A 25084-nucleotide genomic window follows, 5' to 3' on the forward strand; every position below is an offset into this window, starting at 1 on the left:
CGCACACATGCATATACGCGTTCTCGTCTCTTGTTTTTACTCACACAAGCAAGCAAATTCTATTTTTAGACTTCTTACGCTCTCAGCGTAAGCGAGCGAACAGAGGGCAATTTTGGCCGTCACCAAAAAAGTGGCTGCATAGTGCCAAACCAAAGACACTAGAATAACAAGATGCGTAACGCCATACGATTTTTTGGCACACTATTTTTTCGCCGTGGCTCTAGAGGTGGCTCCAGGCTCTCTCGAATTTTTGTTAGAGAGCGAGAGAGCTGAGAGCGCTACAGCGAACAGCTCTTTTCTACACATAAAGTGATAGCAGACAACTGTATGTGTGCACACGTGTGCTCATGCATTGTAAATTTGACAAAATATGCCCTTCACCTTCAAAGTTCTTTGACTTTAAATCTATAATATTTTTGATCAATTGGCACCATGCGAAAAATTCTTGTTTTGCATTGCCTAAACGTTATTATTATTTGAAAATAGATTAGAAATAGCCAAATCTATGTACATATTATCACACAAATAAATTTCAAAAATGACTTTATATAAGAATATTTGTCATTAGAGTATTCATCTTGCGGCGTGTGAAAAATTAATAAGGCAATGATGGTTGAGTGCTTCTGTCCGCACTTCGTGCAAAGCAAAGACACTATAATAATATGAAATTTATGAAATTACAGTAGTTTTAATAATTTCTATTGTACTTGCTTTAATTAATTAGTATATTTATTAAGTCATTTGACTTAAAGTGATGTAACATTAGCATTAAAAGTGTTTCAAAAAAAATATTTCGCTTTTAAAAAATTGTCAGATGAGAGACAAATTAGAATTAAACGTAACAAATTTTAACAAACAAATTTAAAAAACTTTAAAATTATAATAGTCAGGACGCGAATTTTTAAAAAAATTTTTATTTTATCATATTGCTACGAAATTGGCAAAAACTACCCTAATATGTACAATGTAAATTCGTTTCTTCGATCAGAATTGATTTCGGTCCGAAAATCGTCTTCTAGCACAACGCGCACACATATACGCGTTCTCGTCTCTTGTTTTTACTCACACAAGCAAGCAAACTCCGCGGGAGTGAGCGGAAAGAGAGTAATTTTGGCCGTCACCAAAAAAGTGGCTGCATAGTGCCAAACCAATGTATGGCCGTTACGCATCTTGTTATTCTAGTGTCTTTGGCCAAACTAATGTATGGCAGTTACGCATCTTGTTATTTTATTTATTTATTTATTTATTTATTTTTATTTTGCAAAGTCTTTGCAAAGACACTAGAATAACAAGATGCGTAACGGCCATACATTGGTTTGGCACTATGCAGCCACTTTTTTGGTGACTGCCAAAATTACTCTCTTCCGCTCACTCCCGCTGAGAGCGTAAGAAATCTAAAAATATAATTTGCTTGCTTGTGTGAGTAAAAACAAGAGACGAGAACTCGTATAAGTGTGCGTGTTGTGCTAGAAGACGATTTTCGGGCCGAAATCAATTCTGATCGAAGAAACGAATTTACATGGTACATATTAGGGTAGTTTTTGCCAATTTCCTAGCAATATGATAAAATAAAAAATTTTTAAAAATTCGCGCCCTGACTATTATAATTTTAAAGCTTTTTAAATTTGTTTGTTAAAATCGCCGCTCGAATTAGCTACCGTTTACACATTTATATTTATGTTTAATTCTAATTTGTCTCTCATCTGACAATTTTTTAAAAGCGAATTATTTTTTTTGAAACACTTTTAATGTTAATGTTACATCATATTAAGTCAAATGATTTAATAAATATACTAAATAATTAAATATGATAACTGTTTATTGCAAAAGTAATATCAAAGACACTAGAATTATTCTAGTGTCTTTGCTTTGTTCATATCTTGAGGCACGAAGTGCGGACACAAGCACTCAACAATCATTGCCTTGTTAATTTTTCACACGCCGCAAGCTGAATACTCTAATGACAAATATTCTAATATAAAGTCATTTTTGTAATATTATGATTCGGCTATTACTATTTCTAAGCTATATTTAAATAATAATAACGTTAAGGCAATGCAAAACAAGAATTTTTCGTATGATGCCAATTGATCAAAAATAATATAGATTTAAAGTCTAAGAACTTCTAAGGTGAAGGGCATATTTTGTCAAATTTACAATGCATGAGCATACGTGTGCACACATACAGATGTCTGCTATCACTTTGTGCGTTGAAAAGAGCTGTTCGCTGTAGCGCTCTTCGCTCTCTCGCTCTCTAACAAAAATTCGAGAGAGCCTGGAGCCACCTCTAGAGCCACGGCCAAAAAATCGTGTGCCAAAAAATCGTATGGCGTTACGCATCTTGTTATTGTAGGGTCTTTGGGCTTTGGTAGGACCGGCATTCTAATTAGGAACCGTATAAAGCACCACTTTTACAAAGAGTTCGCTGAAATTCATCTTCAGGCCACATCTATCAATATACAGCTGGAGGACAACAGCTTTACCCGAAAGAACACACAAACTTCTAGAGTCATACCTATATGACAGAAAGTTGCCAGTGGGGTGCAACACTGTCACTTCCACTGACCACGAAATTAAGGCTAGAGTCCCCCAAGGCAGCGTTTTTGGGCCTACTTTATACCTCATCTACACTGCTGACATTCCTACAAACATTCGCCTAACAGTGTCCACGTTTGTCGACGATACAGCTATCCTTAGCCGTTCAATCCCCAATTCAAGCTACAACACAGCTTGCATTGCACCTCATAGACATTGAGAAGCTCTTTGGCTCTCTGACTGGCGAATAAAAGTAAACGAGAAAACAGACGTTAAACAGACATATCATAGCAAGCTTTCCTCGCACCCCAACCACCTAGCGAGAAATCTAATAGTTTGCTTTGACAAGTCGAAGCTTAAATACCCTTGCAGTAAATATATATTTAAACAAGAAATGAATTACTTCGGCAAGCCAAAGCCGAAGCCAAATCAAATGACGTGTCATATCATATACAACAAGACAAGATATGACAAGAACTCATAGCATCGTTTTAATCATAAAACGTTTTATTAGGTTAACAGTGGAGACAAGTGTCATCTAAATACCAGTACCGGCTTTTGCACATAATCTAAAAATTGTTAACAATAATTTTTTTTACTCTTTAGATGGAAATGTGTATTTATAGGAAAAGCGTACTACTACCTGCCTGGATGGTATGGCTCAATCTAATGAGAAATTGTTCTTACACAATTATTTACAGCTCAATACATATTTATATAAATTTACATGAATGGGAATTTGTTCATACATGTTAAGTCAAATCCCGGTCTGGTAGAATTCTGTTAATTTAACAAAAAGACAAATACTTAATTTCTGTTTTTATAAAATAACTAATGAGGTGATGTGTAATAAACATCAATAGACTACTGAGTAAAAATTTTTTCTCTTAGTAAATAAAATCTGAAATGATATAAAATTGTATTTACTTTTCATTTTCGCCAGACAAAAGTGCACGTTTCATAAATCGAAAACCGGAGCACCGATTTATCGATTTCAAATGAAAATCGTAAAATTTTTTCGGATACTATATACTATACTAGATTCGTTAAAAAGTAACAGGTAGAAGAAATTTTTCCCGACCATATAATTGATATATATATATTATTGATCGGTAGCCGAGTCGATCTGGCCCTGTCCGTATGAACGTCTCGATCTCAGGAACTATAAAAGAATGTTCAGATTAAGCATGCAGCTTCCAGAGATACAGACGCAGCGCAAGTTTGTTTTCAAATGTTGCCACGCCTATCCTACCGCCCAAACCTGTCACGCCCGCACTTTTGAAAAATATGTGGATCTGTTTTCATATAAATAATAAAAATAATAAAAAATTAGTCTTGTAAACTTTAACCGATTTGATAAAAAAACTTTTACCACGGGTACTATAATCGGAGAACTCGACTGACTAAGCATTCTTTCTTGTTTCATATAAATATGTATGCGAAACTTTATTTTCTTGCATAATTTCTTTAGACAATTTGCGAAATGGACGCTTTCATCAGCACCTTCGAGACACTTTTGCACCTTTAGTTGTGCGATATGTGGATCTGATGGAGTCTTCAATAGCTCAGTCAATTCATAAGGGATTTGAAAAAGAACGATGGGAAAGCAAAGGGTAGGTATAACCTAATCTAATTCTACACATTTAAGTGGAATCAAAACATATATATAAATAATATATGCACATATTGCAAAAAAAAAACAACAACAGCTGAATTTCTGCAAAATTGGCTAGTTACCAGAACAAAATTGTCTTAAGTGAATTTGTTGTATGGATCGTAATAATAAATAGTGCGGATTAAAAGATATTAATTTGAGTCAGAGTGGCAAGGTTATACATACGTACATATATTAATAAAGGTCAATTTTTTTTATTCTGCACTTAAACTCAGTGTTTATGTTGTATTTATATTTTTATTCTATAAAACTTTAGGATTAACGCTGCCTTGAACCCTGCAGCATTAAACAATGCTGCCCAGGCGCTCAATACAGCAGCTCTCAACCCATCAATGATACTGTGCGGCAAAAAAGATCAAGTAAATTTTTATGTACCGAAGCTACCAAAGCAATCAAATTCAACAGCGGCCAACGACGAAATGAGGTTTTTAAATAAAAAAAGTCATCATATATATAGAAGTAGATTTTAAAATTGTCTGCATTTGGTTTTGCATTTTGCTTTCTGCCAAATTTTATGCATTGTCGATTTTACAACTTGACAGCATTTCAATGCATTTTACAAGATATTAGATATAAGCCAATAAAACGTTCTAGAAAAATAGAAAAAATTGATAAATATACCTAAAAAATTAAATTTTATATTTCATATTTATGGCTTGTTAAGTTACTTTGAAAGACATATTGCCAGTTTGTGTAATAAAATACTTCTTCATTTCACAATATGTTTAAATTAAGAGTTTATAATTGTGAGAAAAAACATTTTTAGCACAGAGCACCAAGCCAGTCCCAAAATAAGAAACGAAATTAAGGAACTTTTAAAAACATAATCAGGCATTTTGTTCCTCCCCTGCAAACTCTAAAATAATTCCGGTAAGAGGCTTGACGAAGTATTGAAGGCATTCCGATAGCATTAAAGTAGTAAAGCAGATATTTCAGGACAAATAAATTGTATGTGTGTTGTTAAGTATGACAAATCAAGTTGATCTTGATCTGTCCGTCTTGAAAATTAGAATTCTTGCTTATAGCTATGAATATGGTCAAATTCTTGTTGACAGTGGAACAGTCAAGTTCAACTTAACCATGCAGAATTTACAGACTTATACGCAACGCAAGTTTCATAACTGTGCCACGCCACTATAAAACCCACAATACCCCCAAATGACCTCAAATTATTCCACTATCTCGCCGACACGTTTTTTTATTTTCCTCTTTGAATTGGAAATAGTTTCCGATATGCCAAAAACATTGTGGCCGTACTTTAACGCCCACAACCGACCAAACCTATACTTTTTTTTTATTTTCCACTTTGAATTGGAAATAGTTTCCGATATGCCAAAAACATTGTGGTCGTACTTTAACGCCCACAACCGACCAAACCTATACTTCCCACACTTTTAGAAAGTTGTTGTTTTTTTCGTTTGATTATTTGCTTCGCTTTTTACGGCTTGAAGGCCTTTGAGTGGGCGTATTATTTTTTTGACGTTAATATGCACAGCGCAGGCACCACTAGAATCCGTATTCCAAATCCAAACTTTCCGGACAGGTTGCCAATAGACCGACCAGCAGATGGATATGGAAAATCCTCAATTGTTCCGGAAACGCTTTTTCTACCTATGTATAAACATTTTCTAACTTAATAAGCTACATAAAAAAGCAAGAAGTGGAGTTCATTAGTCACAAAATTGGTCCATAGAGAAAGAATCACTAAAAAAAGTTACCTCAGTTTACAAATTCGCGGGCACGTTTAGCATTCCACCTTTTCTCATTTACTAAAATCCTAATGTGGAGCTCATTGTAATGCACGGATTTTTAGTCATAAAAGTGGGTCGTAAAGAAAGAATCTCAAAAAATATTACCTCAGTTAATCTTTATAAATTCGTGGGAATGCGTACCATTGTTACTTCTCAGATTTTCTAAAATACGGTAAATAATGGGAAACATTATATTTTAAGGTTTCAATGTTACACAGTAGACTTCCAGTTAAAAAAGCACTAACACAAAATTGCTTTTCCATATAATGGCAACAAACAGCATGTTTCCTACAATGTTGTTTCTCGGCATTCTTGCTTCAGCGATCATCTTCGTGACTAGACCCAGACCTGTACAGTGTATAGCCGTCTCTTCTGCGGCATACAGGTACTATGTGGCATATAGCTCGTTCAGTGAAAATATTAAATATTGCACAAATTTTAAAGTTTCTTAAATTTGACGCCAAACACAAAAAATGTATGGAGTAATTTTAGTAATGATAGCATGATTATTAAAGTATTTCCTAAATAATAAATAGCAATAAATTAAATGAGCATTTGAAAATGTTTTGGCCATAGAAACAGAAGTAGCTTATGTGGTGTTACACGGTGTGTCTAAATTAATTGATCTCATCATATTTTAAGAATGCTTATATTAAAGCCCGTTATTTTATGTTGGCATACACATTGTTAACTATTTTTAAGCTTTAGTAATTCTTACCTATTCCAAATATTGCATTTTTTATGCTTAGAAACGGGTGTGCCACTTCTGAAGATTTATTTTGGAAACTAGACGCTCTACAATCTTTTATAAGAGACCTACACTGGCCAGACGCAGAGTTTCGACAACATTTAGAACAGCGCCTAAAAATGATGGCGGTGGATATGATAGAGCAATGTATTCAACGAACTGATTCGTCCTTTCAGTCATGGCTAAAAAAAAACATTGCCTTCATTTCAACTGATTATATATTGCCCTCTGAAATGTGCGCCATGGTCAATGTGATATTAGACGCTAAAAATCAAAGCTTTAAATTAACCACTATTGACGGCATTGATTTGGTAAGTCTTCGAATTTTATTTAAAAAAAAGTATGCCTAATTTATTTGAACTTTTTCCATTTAGTACAAGTTTCATGCGAAAATTGATGACCAAATCGACAAAGCGAATGTAGCTATGACACAAGGTCTAAGCGGTAAACTTATGTCTGTGCTAGAGTCGACTTTGTCTAAGCTAGCACGATACGATGAAGGTAGCTTGATCGGCTCAATTCTTAGTTTTACAAATGTTTCAAGCTCAGGAAAGGATCTGGGGCAAGGATACGTAAATTTCTTCAGGAACAATATGGATCAAGTACGAGGAAAGATTGCCGACGATTTGTGGACATTACATTTTTTTGAACAGTGGTATTCGCAGCAGATTAATATGCTGTGTAATTGGCTGTCGGAACGGGTGGACCACGCCCTTCACTATGCTCAAGTTGCATCTATTTCTCATATTATCAAGGTAATATAGTAACATTGCAAATTAACTTATCTTTGTACATGGTATATTAATAGAATAAATTTTGTTTAATATTAAAATAGGTAAATATTAAATTCGTAATCATAATGGATGGTGGTGTTTTTGCATTCACATAAACTGCACCACTGTCTAACTTTTCGACACAAACTCCAAAGTTGTGCAAACTGTGATCTTGCGGTACTTTTAAAATTTTCGCTAGCAAGTGCTTTTCCCCGTGGTTCAAAACAAATAATTGTGTACACAAATGTGTAAAGTCTGCTTAAAACACAATTGCCTTCAGGAAATAAAGCCTGAGCTGCCAAGTGACCTGGCTAAGGATCCAAATCTTACATATTGTAGTGGTGGATGTCTCAGAGTTCCCAACGAGGTTAAAACGTTAATTTTCCAATCTAATGGTGGCTATAATCACCAGCTTTGTCGCGCTTGACTCGCAAGACTTCACAGCTGACCGCAGCTAAAAAAGATTTAGAGCAATCCGAACAATTCGAGGATTCACAACCAGTAATTCCACCTATCCCGATTTGAGATAGAGATAGCATTGCCGGCGCAAGTTTGCTTTTCAAAAAACCCATCTGCAGTGCCAAAAAAGCCGATAACAACATCTAGCCTCCTTCCGTTCTATTAACATGCAGTGCAAGCCCAGATATTCTTAGCTTTAAAGTGTTTCCTGGTATATTCCCAACATACAGGCTACACCACACTTCCAAACGAAGAGGTGGAGGCTACTCTCACCCGAAGGAGTTACTTTTTGATGAGTTCCGTAACAGCATTCTTATGTTTCTTATATATCTTGATTTATATCACTTGCTTCACGTTTATTTTAATAGCTTTTTCAGCTATCCAAGCCGATTTCAAAGAACTGTCTTATAGGTAGTTCTAGGAGATTTTAATATACAAAAATTTGTTCGCAGATAAAATATTAATTCTTATAGCACAAGGTGCTTTGTATCAAGTCCTGGAAGTTTTTTTCTGTGTCCTAATAGTATTAGGTAAAAATGTAAAACCATTAGAATAGAAAAAGTAGTAACAGAAAAGTAAAAGTAGTAACATAGAAAAGTATGTAACAGGCAGAAAGAAGCGTTTTCGACCATATAAAGTATATATTATATATATATATATATATATATATATAGTAGCATATGTGCCATAGTATAACACTTGACTACATATACTTATGTATATGTCTTAAAAGTTAGTTCTAGGAGATTTTAATATACAAAAATTTGTTCGCAGATAAAATATTAATTCTTATAGCACAAGGTGCTTTATATCAAGTCCTGGAAGTTTTTTTCTGTGTCCTAATAGTATTAGGTAAAAATGTAAAACCATTAGAATAGAAAAAGTAGTAACAGAAAAGTAAAAGTAGTAACATAGAAAAGTATGTAACAGGCAGAAGGAAGCGTTTTCGACCATATAAAGTATATATTATATATATATATATATATATATATAGTAGCATATGTGCCATAGTATAACACTTGACTACATATACTTACACAAACACACACACACACAATACCACTTAGCAACAGCCATGCACCAAATTATAGAATGCCTTAGGATATAATTCATAAATTCAAGTATTTCTAAGAACCCCCATTTTGGTGACAATAACAAATCCAGCCTGCCCTAATGTAAACATTAACATCCGCTGCCGAATCCGTTATTACGACCAAAGGGTCAAAACTCAAGAGGGCACCCAATCCACCAGACATAAACATCCGCAGTCGCATTCGCGACTCCCACCAAAGGGTCATAACCGCTTACGCAGCTGAAATTCTTGGCTTATCCAGTATCCATGCGCGATCCACTCAAAAGAGCGCTCAATTCATAGAAATACATAAGAGAGCCTCTTTTTGCGCATTACATAAAGGAGTAAATGAGTTTGCTAAGCGTTCGCTTCGCAACTTACAATTAGATTTAATTCTTTCGCTCTACGAATAAGACGTGAATTGTCTCCGCTTCCACACTTGTGATTTTATTTTGAATAAAGGTTATATTTTTTATCTAATAAATTACCGTGGATTCGTTATTATATATATGTATATATATTTGTTAAATATAAATAAATAAATATATATATAAATATATAATATATAAATATATATATATATATATAAATATATATATATATAAATATATATATATATATAAATATATATATATATATATATATATATATTCAGGATCAATAGCCGAGTCGATCTGACGAGGCTCTGTATACATGGCGTACTTGTGCTAGAAGACGATTTTCTATCCTAAATCAGTTCTGAAGCAAGAAATGAATTTACATATTTGGAGTTTTGGCCAATTTCGAAGCATATGATAAAAAACAAAAAATTAAAATAATTAAAAATTATTAATAATTAACAATAATAATTAAAAATTCACGCCGTGAATATATTTCCGTACTTTATTATTGCAACAAAACGACTTTAACTCAATATAAACTCGGTTATATAGCGAAACATTAAAAAATCGATTTGCTTTTGGGGGAAATTAAAAGGAAAAACAGAAAAGGTTCCGCGCTTTTCTTTCCACCCATAATTGCGCGCTTTTTAAAAACATCAAATTGGAATATAACAAAATTCAACTGAATCTAATTTAAATATTAAATAATAAAAATTGGTCATTTACATACATTATTATTAAGTCAAATGACTTAATAAATATTCTTAATAATTAAAGCAAATACAAAGGAAATTATTATAACTACTGTAATTTAAAACATAAATTTTCCAAAAAGAAGACATTACATTGAGAAATAAATATTTCATAAAAATATCACGTAGTAGAAAATAAAAATATGAAAACTGTTTATTGAAAAATCATATCTTGAGGCACGAAGTGCGGACACGGACACAAGCACTCAACAATCATTGCCTTGTTAATTTTTCACACGCCGCAAGCTGAATACTCTAATGACAAATATTCTAATATAAAGTCATTTTTGAAATTTATTTTGTGATATTATGATTCGGCTATTACTATTTCTAAGCTATATTTAAATAATAATAACGTTAAGACATTGCAAAACAAGAATTTTTCGTATGATGCCAATTGATCAAAAATAATATAGATTTAAAGTCTAAGAACTTCTAAGGTGAAGGGCATATTTTGTCTAATTTACAATGCATAAGCATACGTGTGCACACATACAGTTGTCTGCTATCACTGTATGCGTAGAAAAAGAGCTGTAGCGCTCACCGCTCTCTCGCTCTCGAACAAAAATTCGAGAGAGTCTGGAGCCACCTCTAGAGCCACGGCGAAAAATTCGTGTGCCAAAAAATCGTATGAGGTTACGCATCTTGTTATTCTAGTGCCTTTGGTATGGCCGTTACGCATCTTGTTATTCTAGTGTCTTTGATCAAAACTTGCAAGCGAGTCGTTAAGTGTACCGCAGAGCGCAGTCTGCACGCACGCTTAGAATTCGGATTTTGTTTGGGAGAGCGGGTGCAAGTGAACTTTATGTGCATACAAAGCCAACACCAAACGCCACTGCGGAAAACGCACGAAAGGGAGAGAGTAAACAAAACACAAAAACAGAAAAGCAAAAGATTTAGTTAATTTGTTTAAATTAGTTCACAAATCAAAAGAGATTTACTTGCAATGCGAACGGAGTTTTAATAATTATGTGTACAACATATAATTATAAAAGAAAAACCACAGCTGGGTTTGACAACAGCAAAAATAAATTGGGAGCGCAGAAAGAAACACGACCTTTCACTTTGAAGTCTAAGAAAATTATGCTATGTATATTAAAAGGGACTCCAAATATGTAAATATAGGCGGAAGTATTTGGCGGCCCAAACATATGCTAGTAATTGTTTTTCTATTGTTTTCTAAATCTGTTCGTGGTCATTTAAAGTCCTGCTTGCACAATTAATATGTTTATTATCTTGTAATATGGCAAAAATGGTAGAATCAGTAGTATCTTGAAATAATTTTGAAATATCAGGACAAATGAGAATGGCAAGGTTTTCATTTTTCGAATAATTTATTATATGATTCGTCCTTAATAATAATTGTAGCTTCTTTTTTAAAAACAAGGTTAGAGGTTTTGCTATGTTTGCAAAATATGGAATGAACGTGCAGTAATATTATATATTAACATTATTATATATATAATGACGTATCATATCCGATTATATCAAAAACTCTCAATGGCTCATGTATTGTATACTTCCCCGTTGTTAATAACAGCTGTTCCTGAAACTGATTTAACGGCTTACGGGTCTCATGTATTACACTTTCAAAACTACTTTCAGCAGAAAGCTGTGTATTTTGATCTGAGCTTGATTGTTCTATATCGTTGTTTGTAATATTATTTTTTTTTATTCGAGAAAAAGCGTCAGGTACGGCATTTGTTGATCCGGGTTTTTTTTGGTGTGAAACATTCTATGAAAGAACACCATCTTTTCATTTCTACGTTCGAGGTATTATCTGAGATTGCAAAAGATAAAGATTGATGGTCTGTTTGTATTTCTATATTGATTACTGCATATAAATATTTTCTGAGATTTTCAAGAGCACAAACTATGGCTAACAATTTTTTTTTGTTTGTGGCGTAAAGTTGTTCGGTTTTATTTAAAGTTTTAGATATGAAAGTAATTGGTTTATTACCATGTGATAAAACCGCTCGGATAGCTGACTTGTGATTACTTTTAGTTTGGTTATTTATCGGGTTAGCCAGCTGGCGACAAAAACGGACAATGGAAATGCTGCTAGGATTGGAGTTTGAAATTTGTTTATCAACTGGGGCAATTTGCTATATTTACGGGTTGGATAGCTTGTATGTTGATATTTTTTTACATTACAAATTAAATTAAATTTCTATCGATTTGCATTAAAAATTTTTTGCCACGTCCACTCTAACGCCCTAAAACCGCTTAAAACTGCCACGGCCACATTTTTGAAAACTTTGAAATATTTTTTCATATTTCATTAAGTCTTGTAAATTTTATTGAATTGTCAAAAAACTTTTTCTACCTTGATTTATTTTATTGGATTAAACACACACAAACGCACACTCGGACTCATAAAAGCCGCCCAAATCTATCCCGCCCCCACCTTAGAGCATTGAAATATATTTGTTTCCCAAAAAACCAAAGTTCCTGAAAAATGTTGAAAATTCTCGGTCTAGCTGAGTAACGGGCATCTGATAGTCGGGAACCTCTACTATAGAGTTCTTTCTTGTTTATATTACAATACTTGTTGCAGTAGTATGTAAACCAAATGCATAGTTATTATCTCTTAAGTGCGTTATAATCAATTTATATTAATCTTCTAAACTTATAAATTTAGAAAATATATTCAGACTTTGAACTACAAGGTGTATTGGAAGACAAGCTGAATTCAAAAGCATATCAGGCAGTCGCACAGCGAATGGCAACAGAGGAAGCAACTTGTGCATTGACAATGCCTGACGCTTGCGAAGATGAGTAAGTTTTATTGCGCGTTAAGATACACACTTTTAAATAAGTTTCCACATTTACAGACCCTGTGACGAAATTCGAGAAGGGGAGGAAGAAGACAATGGCGATGAATCTACATCTAATATACCAAGGGGCTTGCCAAAACCAAAAGTCGCTGCCGCCCAAGCTGCTGCTGTTACCAACGTAGTTGCCGGACGGGTGGGAAATTTACTGGGAAAAGGCATTGGTGGGCTTAGTTCAAAGTTAGGAAGTGGAAGTTGGTTTTAGACTTGACCAGTATTTTAAAATCATTATAAAAATTATACATTTTTTAAATTTCTCTCTTTATTCAAACTTGTATTATTTTATATTTTTAAAATGTAAGATGCTATTAACATCCCTTAAACGTATTTTATTCCCTTATCAATAAGTTATTAACACAGAACAAATAACTTCCTAGGCACAACTACATATGTCCCTTGCTTCTTGATATTTCATATAAATTATTACCCAATGTTCTTTTTACCTGTAACTATTTATGGATTACTTAATATAAATAAACGTATAAATACATTATTATATTCATCGTTTAATTTTAGAATGAAATATCTATATATATACTTTAAAAGTGAAAGCATAATCTAAACACACATATAAACACAATATTATATTTATTTCATTTTAGGAGAAAACATTTATATACATACTTCTAACTTGAAATCATATGCTTCAAAAACCTATGTGTTATTCTATAATTTTTAAAAATGTTATATTTCTTATTTAGTATCCCCACCCTATATTCTAAGAGTAACGCATAATTTACATTCAGAAAATAAAATTACTATCAAATTAACTATTATGTGTTAATAAAAAACTAATAAAATAGCGCGCTTTATTTTACGGAAAATAAACCACCTTAATACATTTGTTCGCGATTTATTTATGCCACAATAAGATTGACCTCCACCATGACGCTTCTAGTCTCAAGAGAAAAACATGAGCTAGTTCCTCGACTATAAGCAACCAGTTACTTGGCTAGTAAGACTGCGAACGAGGATTTCAAATCCTTTTAGCTTATCTACAAAAATTGGCATAATAATAATAATAATAATAAAGCGATTTTAAAATTTTTTTAATTTTCATCGCCTATTGACTCTGACATTTTATTGTTCTTTGATTTTTGTAAAAAAAAATCACATTTTTGCATTTCTTGGTGACAGTTATGCACGCCATAGTTTCGAGTAAGATTATACGACTTAAGGTTTAAAGTAACATAGAGCTAGTTTATGGAAAAAAGGGATAGTTTTAGTAAATGGGTAAATATAACGTTTTGCTGAGCATCAGCGGGTATCCTGGGATGAGACGACTATAGAAGGCGGCGACAATGAGCAGTTTTCATCGTTCGGTGAGATGATAAAACAGATGCCCATCCTCCGCTTAGGTTTCCATTATGGCCGTCCATTTGTTGCTGTGTTCCTGTTGACTTCACTTTTTATATCATCTGTGCAAACCGACAGAGGCGGTTTTATATTTACAACTGACTTGCAGTTTTTGGTTAGGAGCGTAGGCGGGCTATTAGTCTTCGATAATTCACGGCTGGTAATCGATATGCTAGTAATTTTCTCGCCAGCTTATTATCGATATGTCGCGCGTTTTTGGGAGAGGTTAATCGGTATTTGATTTGTTGTTGTTGTCGTCGCTCGAGTGGAGTTTCCTTCAACGGCTACTCCCCTTGGATCCCGAAATAAAGGAAAGACTCTTCCTGGTTCTTTAAGATTATTCAGTACATATTATTTAATCTTATCGCAGTTTGCCTTCCAAACTCTCGATCGACAATGCCCGCTAAGGTTTTTGCGGCTTACGATGGCGGCCATTATTGTGCCCGCACACATTTATCCACCAAATCCTATCACTATCAGGAAATACTGACTACGCCTATCGATTACACCGTTCGATCCGCGACATCCCCGACCCCGTAAATAACCGATTCACTTAAATCCACAACTGCACATTTAGATGTTACCGTAGTGTTATAAAAAAAATAGCGAGGAAGGGTAAGAACTTGTTTTTCGCTTAGTGCTAACGAAATTATAAAATTGTTTCGGATCCTGTGCAAGCTGGAACTTACAACGGTTTAAATAAATCTTCTAGCACTGAGCATTAGGCACAGTAAAGTTTAACCAAGCGCTTAAATACTTACAAAGGATGGACTGAGAACCGGTATTTTTAAATTTTATATAAAGTCTGGACTTTACATTTCTTAGGTGTGTCAACTCTTAATTAAACCAAGGAGGTTTAGAGATTGACGGATAGTACATCGGAACACAAGAGTCAAAAATTATTTAATTGCCGTCATTTTGTTGCAGGACTAAAGATCGGACCAATTAAAGCCAGCTATAAAATTGTTTAGCCTCCGAAAATATGCCTTGCGAAAACAGTGAATTTGCTTTGTTGACTTCTTTGATTTTACTTTTATTACCGTACCTATGTCGATTGTCACTTTGAAAGTAGGATGATATGGATCTTCAGGTTGAGTAAGAGGTGCTACCCTGGACAGAAACCACTTTCAGGACATGTTACATAGATCATAGACATAGATCCAACAGTTGACCAAGAGAGTTTCGAACCTAAATTTAACAACGATAAGTCGAGCAAGCCGTCAATAAAGTCATGTAGTGCTAAAGGGAGAAGGATGTTCGATTTTTCTTCTGGGGACCACGTTGTGCCAGGTATATTAAAATCACCTAGAAGTACCAATTGTTTCATGTCAGACAATTTATTTTAGATGGATTGGATAGCGGACAGATGATTCTGATATTCTGGGAAATCAGAAGATGGCGGAATATACGAGCATGTTATATAAACAGATCTGTCGGAGAACGACAGCTTTACGCATATGAATTCAGAGTTACGGGACTCGTCTAAAAGTAACTCCTCCGACGCGAGGGTAGATCTAACCGCAATTGAGACTCCAACACCTCCCCCCCCCCTTGGAGGGACAGTTATACCTATATATTGTGTACATACCTGGGAAGACCTCGGAGTTAAGTATCTCCGGCTTTAACCAATTCCCTGTGGACACTATTATATTGGATTCAAAGGAAAGACAGAATGAATTCTGTTCCGCATCCACAATTTATTTTGCCTTTGATTACAATTTTTGTAATATATAGGTACAATAATTTGGATTTTAGAGTTTAACATCGCATGTGGTTTTTTTTTTTGCTGGTGGAGGTACGAAGACAGAATGAATTCTGTTCCGCATCCACAATTTATTTTGCCTTTGATTACATAGAATTAATATTTTCAGTGCCTATCGGCGCTGTCATTTTATTGTACTCTGATTTTGTTGTAGTATATATAGTTACAATTTATGGCAATTTACAATTTCGGATCAGCGGCAGTTGTGGGCGCTTTAGTTAGAAAAGTAGGTTTAAGATTTAAAATTTCTAAGAACATTTTTGATTTGTTTGGCGGCGGTTAAGCTCGCCATGATTTTACGGTTTAGGATTTACATTATGTTAGAATTAGTTTATGGCAGGTACAATTTTTTGATATTTTTTACGGCCGTTTTACGCGCCATAGTTTAAGTAGTTTAAGTAGTTTTAGTTTTAAAGTAACATAGAATGAGAAAATTTTTTAGCATTAGAGGGGACAGTTTTAAGTGGATGTGTATTCTAAAAGTTATTTGTGGTGGCGCAGGAGTCCAGCGATGAAACTATTTTAGGAAATTTTTTATTTTATATAGGCGGCGACGACAAGGAGTTTTTTTTTTAACTTTGCTGGTGGAGGTACGTTTTAACTTTGCTGGTCGAGGTACGGAGACAGAATAAATTCTGTTCCGCATCCACAATTTATTTTGCCTTTGATTACAGTGTGTGCAATATATAGGTACAATTATTTGAGTTTTTGAGTGTTACATTGCATGGGGTGAGTTTGGGCAAAGACCCTAGAATAACAAGATGCGTAACGCCATACGATTTTTTGGCACACGATTTTTTGGCCGTGGCTCTAGAGGTGGCTCCAGGCTCTCTCGAATTTTTGTTAGAGAGCGAGAGAGCGAAGAGCGCTACAGCGAACAGCTCTTTTCAACGCACAAAGTGATAGCAGACATCTGTATGTGTGCACACGTATGCTCATGCATTGTAAATTTGACAAAATATGCCCTTCACCTTAGAAGTTCTTAGACTTTAAATCTATATTATTTTTGATCAATTGGCACCATGCGAAAAATTCTTGTTTTGCATTGCCTTAACGTTATTATTATTTGAAAATAGATTAGAAATAGCCAAATCTATGTACATATTATCACAAAAATAAATTTCAAAAATGACTTTATATAAGAATATTTGTCATTAGAGTATTCAGCTTGCGTCGTGTGAAAAATTAATAAGGCAATGATTGTTGAGTGCTTGTGTCCGCACTTCGTGCCTCAAGATATGAACAAAGCAAAGACACTAGAATAATTCTATTGTCTTTGATATTACTTTTGCAATTTAATTTAATTGCATATTTAATTATTTAGTATATTTATTAAATCATTTGACTTAATATGATGTAACATTAACATTAAAAGTGTTTCAAAAAAAATATTTCGCTTTTAAAAAATTGTCAGATGAGACACAAATTAGAATTAAACATAAATATAAATGTGTAAACGGTAGCTAATTCGAGCGGCGATTTTAACAAACAAATTTAAAAAGCTTTAAAATTATAATAGTCAGGGCGCGAATTTTTAAAAATTTTTTTATTTTATCATATTGCTAGGAAATTGGCAAAAACTACCCTAATATCAAAGACACTAGAATAACAAGATGCGTAACGGCCATACATTGGTTTGGCACTATGCAGCCACTTTTTTGGTGACGGCCAAAATTGCTCTCTTTCTGCTCGCTCACGCTGAGAACATAAGAAATCTAAAAATAGAATTTGCTTGCTTGTGTGAGTAAAAACAAGAGACGAGAACGCGTATATGTGTGCGTGTTGTGCTAGAAGACGATTTTCGGGCCGAAATCAATTCTGATCAAAGAAATGAATTTACATTGTACATATTAGAGTAGTTTTTTGCCAATTTCGTAGCAATATGATGAAATAAAATAATTTTTAAAAATTCGCGCCCTTCTTATTATAATTTTAAAGCTGTTTAAATTTGTTTGTTAAAATCGCCGCTCGAATTATCTACCGTTTACACATTTATATTTATGTTTAATTCTAATTTGTCTCTCATCTGAAAATTTTTTAAAAGCGAAATAATTTTTTTGAAACACTTTTAATGTTAATGTTACATCATATTAGGTCAAATGATTTAATAAATATACTAAATAATTAAATATGATAACTGTTTATTGCAAAAGTAATATCAAAGACACTAGAATTATTCTAGTGTCTTTGCTTTGTTCATATCTTGAGGCACGAAATGCGGACACAAGCACTCAACAATCATTGCCTTATTAATTTTTCACACGCCCGAAGATGAATACTCTAATGACAAATATTCTTATATGAAGTCATTTTTGAAATTGATTTTTGTGATAATATGTACATAGATTTGGCTTTTTCTAATCTATTTTCAAATAATAATAACGTTAAGGCAATGCAAAACAAGAATTTTTCGCATGGTGCCAATTGATCAAAAATAATATAGATTTAAAGTCTAAGAACTTCTACGGTGAAGGGCATATTTTGTCAAATTTACAATGCATGAGCATACGTGTGCACACATAAAGTTGTCTGCTATCACTGTATGCGTAGAAAAGAGCGGTTCGCTGTAGCGCTCTTCGCTCTCTCGCTCTCTAACAAAAATTCGAGAGAGCCTGGAGCCACGGACAAAAAATTGTGTGCCAAAAAATCGTATGGCGTTACGCATCTTGTTATTCTAGTGTCTTTGCTAATATGTACCATGTAAATTCGTTTCTTCGATCAGAATTGATTTCGGCCCGAAAATCGTCTTCTAGCACAACACGCACACTTATACGAGTTCTCGTCTCTTGTTTTTACTCACACAAGCAAGCAAATTATATTTTTAGATTTCTTACGCTCTCAGCGGGAGTGAGCCGAAAGAGAGTAATTTTGGCCGTCACCAAAAAAGTGGCTGCATAGTGCCAAACCAATGTATGGCCGTTACGCATCTTGTTATTCTAGTGTCTTTGGTTTGGGGTATGGGCGTGGTGAGTTAGTTTGTAAATTAGTATTTTTTTTTTTTGTAATCTTGGCTTTTAGACAGTAACATGGACTGGTAACATTAACATATTGCAAGGCTTGTTTACATTTAACAATTTAAATTATTTTACAGAAACATTGAAATTTAGGACTGATGTTGCTTAATTTGTTTCTTTTCAGGTACCCCCGCCAGAAGGACGGAAGCACCGATTCGCTGGAAGCCTCTGGAGACGTTGCAGGTAAGTTGTTGTTGTACTTGGGCTGGAGCTATGTTGCAGGCGCTGGATGCGCGCCACTTGCAACAAATAGGTCCGGCCGGCGTTGCAGTTAGTTTGTTCCCGCGCCGCAGTCGTTTGGTGAGTATCTCTTCTACCCTCATCGGTAGATGTTTGCAATTAATACATCGTTTATTCCAGAACAGCTTCGCCGGTCGTCAGGAAGAGGGAATTCTGAAGATGGGTTCCGCGCGGCCGTCGTTGTATTGTTTTGGAGCTGCTGGAGTTGGTGGTGTCTTCTGTCTCATCGTGACAGAGGAGTCGTCATGGAAATTGTAGATCGGTTGTTCATCGAGAGATTTTTTTTTTTTTTTTTTACTTTGCTGGTGGAGGTACGGAGACAGAATGAATTCTGTTCCGCATCCACAATTTATTTTGCCTTTGATTACATAGAATGCAATATGTAGGTACAATTATTTGAATTTTTGAGGTGTACATTACGTGGGGTGAGTTTGGGGATTGGACATAGATTTAGTATTAATATTAAGTGGTAAGTATTTTTTTGTAAACTTAGGTTTTTGGCAGTAACATGGACTGGTAACATTATCACATTGTATGTTATGTTTACATTTAATAATTTGAATTATTTTACAAGAAACATTGGAATTTAAGACTAACATAATTTGAATTAATTCTTTTCAGGTACCCCCGCCAGAAGGACGGAAGCACCGAGTCGCTGGAAGCCTCAGGAAACATTGCAGGTGAGTGTTTGATGTATTCTGGCTGGGGCTTGTTGTGGACGCTGAATGCGCGTCGCTTGCAACATGCATGTCCGGCCAGCGCTGCAGAAAGCCTATTCGTGTTGGGTGTATCCCGCGCCGCTGTCATTTGGTGGTTGTCTCGACCACCCTCAGTGGTAGATATTTGCAATTGTTTAATAAAATTTCTTAAATTGCAGGGCAGCTTAGCCGGTCGTCAGGAAGAAGAATATCTGAAGATGGATCCCGCGCAGCCGTCATTGCGTTTGCGTGGGGTTTGGACATAGTTAGTATTAATGTAGTATTTTTGTAAGCTTAGATTATAGACAGAGACATGGACTGGTAACATTATAAATTTGCATGGTTTGTTTACGTTTAACAATTAGATTTTTTTATTTAACTTTTCTTTTATTTAACTTTTTTAACTTTGCTTTTTATTTAACTTTGCTGGTGGAGTTTTTAACTTTGCTGGTGGAGGTACGGAGACAGAGTAAATTCTGTTCCGCATCCACGATTTATTTTGCCTTTGATTACAGTATGTGCAATATATAGGTACAATTATTTGATTTTTGAGAATTACATTGCGTGGGGTGAGTTTGGGGCTTGGGCATGGTGGGTTAGTTTATAATTAGTATTTTTTTTGTAATCTTGGATTTTAGACAGTAACATGGACTGGTAACATTAACATATATTTTTTTTTTTTTTTTTTTTTTTGCTGGTGGAGGTACGGAGACAGAGTGAATTCTGTTCCGCATCCACAATTTATTTTGCCTTTGATTACAGTGTGTGCAATATATAGGTACAATAATTTGAGTTTTAGAGTTTAACATTGCATGTGGTGAGTTTGGGAGTTGGACATAGTTAATGTTAATGTTAATGTTAAAGTAGTTAGTATTATTGTAATTTAGGCTTTTGACAGATATATGGTCTGGTAACATAATCATATTGCACGGTTTGTTTACGTTTTAACAGTTGAAAATTTTTACAAAAAACATTGAGATTTAAAACTAACATTGTTTAATTGATTTACTTTCAGGTACACCCGCCAGAAGGACGGAAGCACCAAGTCTTTGGAGGCCTCAGGTAACGTTGCAGGTAAGTAAGTGTTGTACTTTGGCTGGAGCATGTTGCGGGCGCTGGATGCGCGCCACTTGCAGCATGTATATGCAGCCAGCATTGCAGGTAGTTTATTCGTGGTGGTTGGATCCCGCGCCGCTGTCATTTGGTGGGTATCTCTTTCACCCTAGGGAAACTTCGCCAGTCGTCAGGAAGAGTAAGTTTTGAAGAAGGGTCCCGCGCAGCCGTCTACATTGTTTTGGAGCTGCTGGCATTATGGTGGAGGAATCTGTCTTCTTGTGGCAGAGGAGTCGTTCATCAAGAGTTGCCAGGAGCGCCGCGTCTTGTGGCCATTGCGTCGGGATTGGCAGCTTGAGGCCGCCGGAACAGGATTTGTTGCCGAGGCCCGTCGTCACAATTGAGGCCATGAAAAAGGATTTAAAATTAAAATCTGGTGAGTGTTACATTGTAATTGTTTTAATAATTGTATTGATTTTTGTTTTATCAAGTGCGTTAGATGTGAAATTGGAGGTAAGTGTAATATTTATATTTAATTGTTTTTATCATTGCTTTGATTTTTGTTTTTATTTTTCAGGTACATCTGCAGGTGAGTATAGTGTTTGAGTATTGTGAATTTAAAATTAAAATCTGGTGAGTATTGCATTGTTATTTGTTTTAATGATTGTATTAATTTTTGTAATTTTGATTGTTTGGGGGTAAGTATATTTGTATTTATTTGTTTTTATCATTGCTTTGATTTTTGTTTTTATTTTTCAGGTACATCTGCAGGTGAGTATTGTGTTTGTTTTTGTGATTGCATTAGTTTTTGTTTTTTAGGGGCGTTTTGTAAGAGCTAGTTGGAGGCCCTTTATTTTTGTGCCATCGCGGTTTGGATGCTGCTGTTTTGGAGTCATTAAGTTGGCAATTAGATAAGTATTATGTTTTAAATATATATTTCCCAGAGTTAGCTTGTGTTTCCTTGTTTCAGTAAAAAGGAGTTACAAACTTGTCGTCGGCAGGATGGAGTCGCCTGTTTGTTTCTACTACTTTGCCTGTCAGGTTTGCTATTTTCTATGAGTCGGTGATTAATTTTGTATCACATTCTTATTAATTTTCCTTTCATTACAGGATAGCGGAAAATTCGTTGAAGATACATTACTGAGGAAATATATACATTTTAAGGATCAATTTTACAGCTTCTTAGTGTGGCGTCAGCTCCGCGCTAATGATCCTGATTAATGCAGTGGCATCAGGAGATGGAGACGGCATCCTAACATTGTCAATTTTTTGTGTTTATAATCGCAAATGTTGGCGATTTTGTTTTTAGTTTGCGGGACCCGTCTCCTGTAGACGGTTGCGTTGGATGTCTGTAAGCAATTTGCTGCTGTCAGTGAGGTAAGTATTTGCTTAATTTTGTTTATTTTTTTGTATTTAATTTGTTCCTATTTAATTGTTTGTTTTTAGGTTTTAGCGTCAACTCGCTGTTGTCGCTCGTCAAGTAGGAAGTTTTATGAGAGCAGCAAGTGTCCTGATCGACGTGGAGACAGCATTGATGACCCGTCTTTTGTACTGCCTCAATGTGTGAAGATTGGAGCAGGGATGAGGGATACTTCAAAGGGATTGTGTGGCAAGAAGATTCAGGTAAGTGACGTTGTGCATAATTTGCTGCAGCGAGTCGCCTTATATTCATCATGTTTCTGCCGCGCTAATCCTTTTCGTATCGATCTTCAGGTTCATCTTTTATATAACGGTTGATTTTCTTCATATCATTTCGTCGGGATCAGCTGAAGTGCGTTGTCATAGGCTTGTTCATCCGGATGTGTTGAGGTGAGTGTTGTATATTTCTCTGTGTTCATCTAAATTGATTTGTTTTCCCAATTATTTAGGGTTTGCATTGGTGGAGGCTGATGTCAACAAAGAAATTTGAGAGCAGCCGGAGGTGCGCTTTTCATCGGATATAGATATAGTAAAGCTAGGAATAAGCAAATGTAGATTAAGTGGATGTATCCATGTCAGTGTTGTTAGTCCTTCCTTGTATGATTAGCGCCATTAAAATGTCAATTTTTTGCTCTAAGTTATCTACTCTATTTGCTAGGTTAGTGGCGGGGTCGTCCGAGAAGCTTTTTTGTAGATATAGGTTGGAATTTCTTGGCAAAGGCGTGTTTTCGTCAATGACTCTAGGTTTAAAGCTTGCTCTGGCGGCTCTGCTGGTGGTCGGAGGGCTGTCATTGTTGACTTGCATTGGATTTGGGGTACCTTTTTCAGGTTCCTGGTCCTTTACTTCGCTCCTTTCTTTTCGGAGCTTGTCCTGGAAGTTTTCCAGATGTCTTTGCGCTGGGTTGCTTGTCTTGGTTATTGGTCGCGGCTTTACATTGTTCTTTGAGACTGTTCTACCCTTTTTGGGTATTTTGTTAGTGTTTCGTCGCCATTTTTTCAGCCGCTTCTTTTTTTTTTAACTTTGCTGGTGGAGGTACGGAGACAGAATAAAATTCTGTTCCGCATCCACAATTTATTTTGCCTTTGATTACAGTTTTTGTAATATATAGGTACAATAATTTCGAATTTTAGATTTTAACATTGCATGTGGTGAGTTTGGGGGTTGGGCATAGTTAATGTTAATGTTAAAGTAGCTAGTATTTTTTGTACATTTAGGCTTTTGACAGTGACAAAGACTGGTAACATTATCATTTTGCACGGTATGTTTACATTTTATAAATAAAATTATTTTACAAAAAACATTGACATTTAAGACTAACATTGCTTAATTTGTTTCTTTTCAGGTACCCCCGCCAGAAGGACGGAAGCACCGAGTCGCAGGAAGCTTCAGGAGACGTTGCAGGTGAGTATTTGTTGATTTTTGGCAAGGGCCTGTTGCAAGCGCTGGGTGCGCGCCACTTGCAACATATATGTCCGGCCAACGTTGCAGGTAGTTCAAAGATGGTGGCAGCATCCCGCGCCGCTGTCATTTGGTGGTTTTCTCTACCACCCTCAGTGGTAGATGTTTGCAGTTGTTTAATAAATTTATCAAATTTATTAAATTGCAGGGCAGCTTCGCCGGTCGTCAGGAAGAGGAAAGATGGATCCCGTGCAGAGGACTTTGCGTCGTTTTGGAGCTGCTGGCGTTATAGGGTTGGAATTTGTCTTCTTGTGGCAGTGCGTCGGGATTGGCAGCTTGGAGCCGCCGGAACAGGATTTGTTGCCGAGGACCATCGCAACGATTTGGGCCATGGAAATGAATACAAAATTAAAATTTAATAAGTATTACATTTGTTAATTGTTTTTAAGATTGTAATAATTTTTGTTTTTTCAGGTACATTAGGTGGTAGGTAATTTGGAGGTAAGTATTATATTTGTTTTATTTGATTTATTTATTTGCATTAATTCTTTGTTTTTATATTTCAGGTACATTAGCTGGGAGGTCATTTTGAGGTAAGTATTATACTTGTATTTATTTGATTTATTAATTGCATTAATTATTGTTTTTGTATTTCAGGTACATTAGGTGGAAGCTTTTTTAACTTTGCTGGTGGAGGTACGGAGACAGAGTAAATTCTGTTCCGCATCCACGATTTATTTTGCCTTTGATTACAGTATGTGCAATATATAGGTACAATTATTTGAATTTATAGGTTTAACATTGCATGGGGTGAGTTTGGGGGTTGGGCGTGGTGAGTTAGTTTATAATTAGTATTTTTTGTATTCTTGGCTTTTAGACAGTAGCATGGACTGGTAACATTAACATATTGCAAGGCTTGTTTACATTTAACAATTTAAATTATTTTACAAAAAACATTGAAATTTAGGATTAATATTGTTTAATTTGTTTCTTTTCAGGTACCCCCGCCAGAAGGACGGAAGCACCGATTCGCTGGGAGCCTCTGGAGACGTTGCAGGTAAGTTGTTGTTGTACTTGGGCTGGAGCTATGTTGCTGGCGCTGGATGCGCGCCACTTGCAACAAATAGGTCCGGCCGGCGTTGCAGTTAGTTTGTTCCCGCGCCG

General features: G+C 35.2%; 1 protein-coding gene across 5 annotated transcripts in view, besides 33 other annotated features; it reads left to right on the top strand.

Annotated features, from left to right (window-relative positions):
- Positions 1 to 150: part of a mobile genetic element that runs on past the window's edge.
- Positions 1 to 2868: part of a mobile genetic element that runs on past the window's edge.
- Cadps (Calcium-dependent secretion activator) overlaps positions 1 to 13814 on the top strand; it is a 40923-nt gene extending 27109 nt beyond the window's left edge. For 3 of the 5 annotated variants that reach the window (NM_001258510.2, NM_001031859.2, NM_001031860.2), the window contains 6 exons: positions 4007 to 4148; positions 4467 to 4634; positions 6711 to 7020; positions 7084 to 7464; positions 12787 to 12923; positions 12980 to 13814. In NM_001258510.2, coding sequence (NP_001245439.1) covers positions 4007 to 4148; positions 4467 to 4634; positions 6711 to 7020; positions 7084 to 7464; positions 12787 to 12923; positions 12980 to 13184 — 1343 coding nt within the window. In that variant the 3' untranslated portion in view covers positions 13185 to 13814. The remainder of the gene's footprint in view (positions 1 to 4006; positions 4149 to 4466; positions 4635 to 6710; positions 7021 to 7083; positions 7465 to 12786; positions 12924 to 12979) is intronic. The other 2 variants (NM_001031858.2, NM_001258511.2) reach the window with 1 other exon arrangement.
- Positions 151 to 1230: a mobile genetic element.
- Positions 1273 to 2361: a mobile genetic element.
- Positions 3571 to 3842: a mobile genetic element.
- Positions 5562 to 5635: a mobile genetic element.
- Positions 7933 to 8377: a mobile genetic element.
- Positions 8614 to 9443: a mobile genetic element.
- Positions 9690 to 10847: a mobile genetic element.
- Positions 10848 to 11215: a mobile genetic element.
- Positions 11267 to 11414: a mobile genetic element.
- Positions 11894 to 12126: a mobile genetic element.
- Positions 12308 to 12677: a mobile genetic element.
- Positions 13815 to 14168: 354 nt separating the features above from the next.
- Positions 14169 to 14188: a mobile genetic element.
- A 54-nt stretch (positions 14189 to 14242) lies between these two features.
- Positions 14243 to 14551: a mobile genetic element.
- Positions 14552 to 14594: a mobile genetic element.
- Positions 14595 to 14911: a mobile genetic element.
- Positions 14912 to 16004: a mobile genetic element.
- Positions 16001 to 16110: a mobile genetic element.
- Positions 16111 to 16188: a mobile genetic element.
- Positions 16189 to 16195: 7 nt separating this feature from the next.
- Positions 16196 to 16663: a mobile genetic element.
- Positions 16664 to 16692: a mobile genetic element.
- Positions 16693 to 19631: a mobile genetic element.
- Positions 16838 to 19045: a mobile genetic element.
- Positions 17690 to 18783: a mobile genetic element.
- Positions 19632 to 20415: a mobile genetic element.
- Positions 20416 to 20434: a mobile genetic element.
- Positions 20435 to 20448: a mobile genetic element.
- Positions 20449 to 20460: a mobile genetic element.
- Positions 20461 to 20484: a mobile genetic element.
- Positions 20485 to 23529: a mobile genetic element.
- Positions 23530 to 24594: a mobile genetic element.
- Positions 24595 to 25084: part of a mobile genetic element that runs on past the window's edge.

Source organism: Drosophila melanogaster, chromosome 4 (assembly GCF_000001215.4).
Source record: "Drosophila melanogaster chromosome 4".
In the NCBI taxonomy this organism is placed as follows: Eukaryota; Metazoa; Arthropoda; class Insecta; order Diptera; family Drosophilidae; genus Drosophila; species Drosophila melanogaster.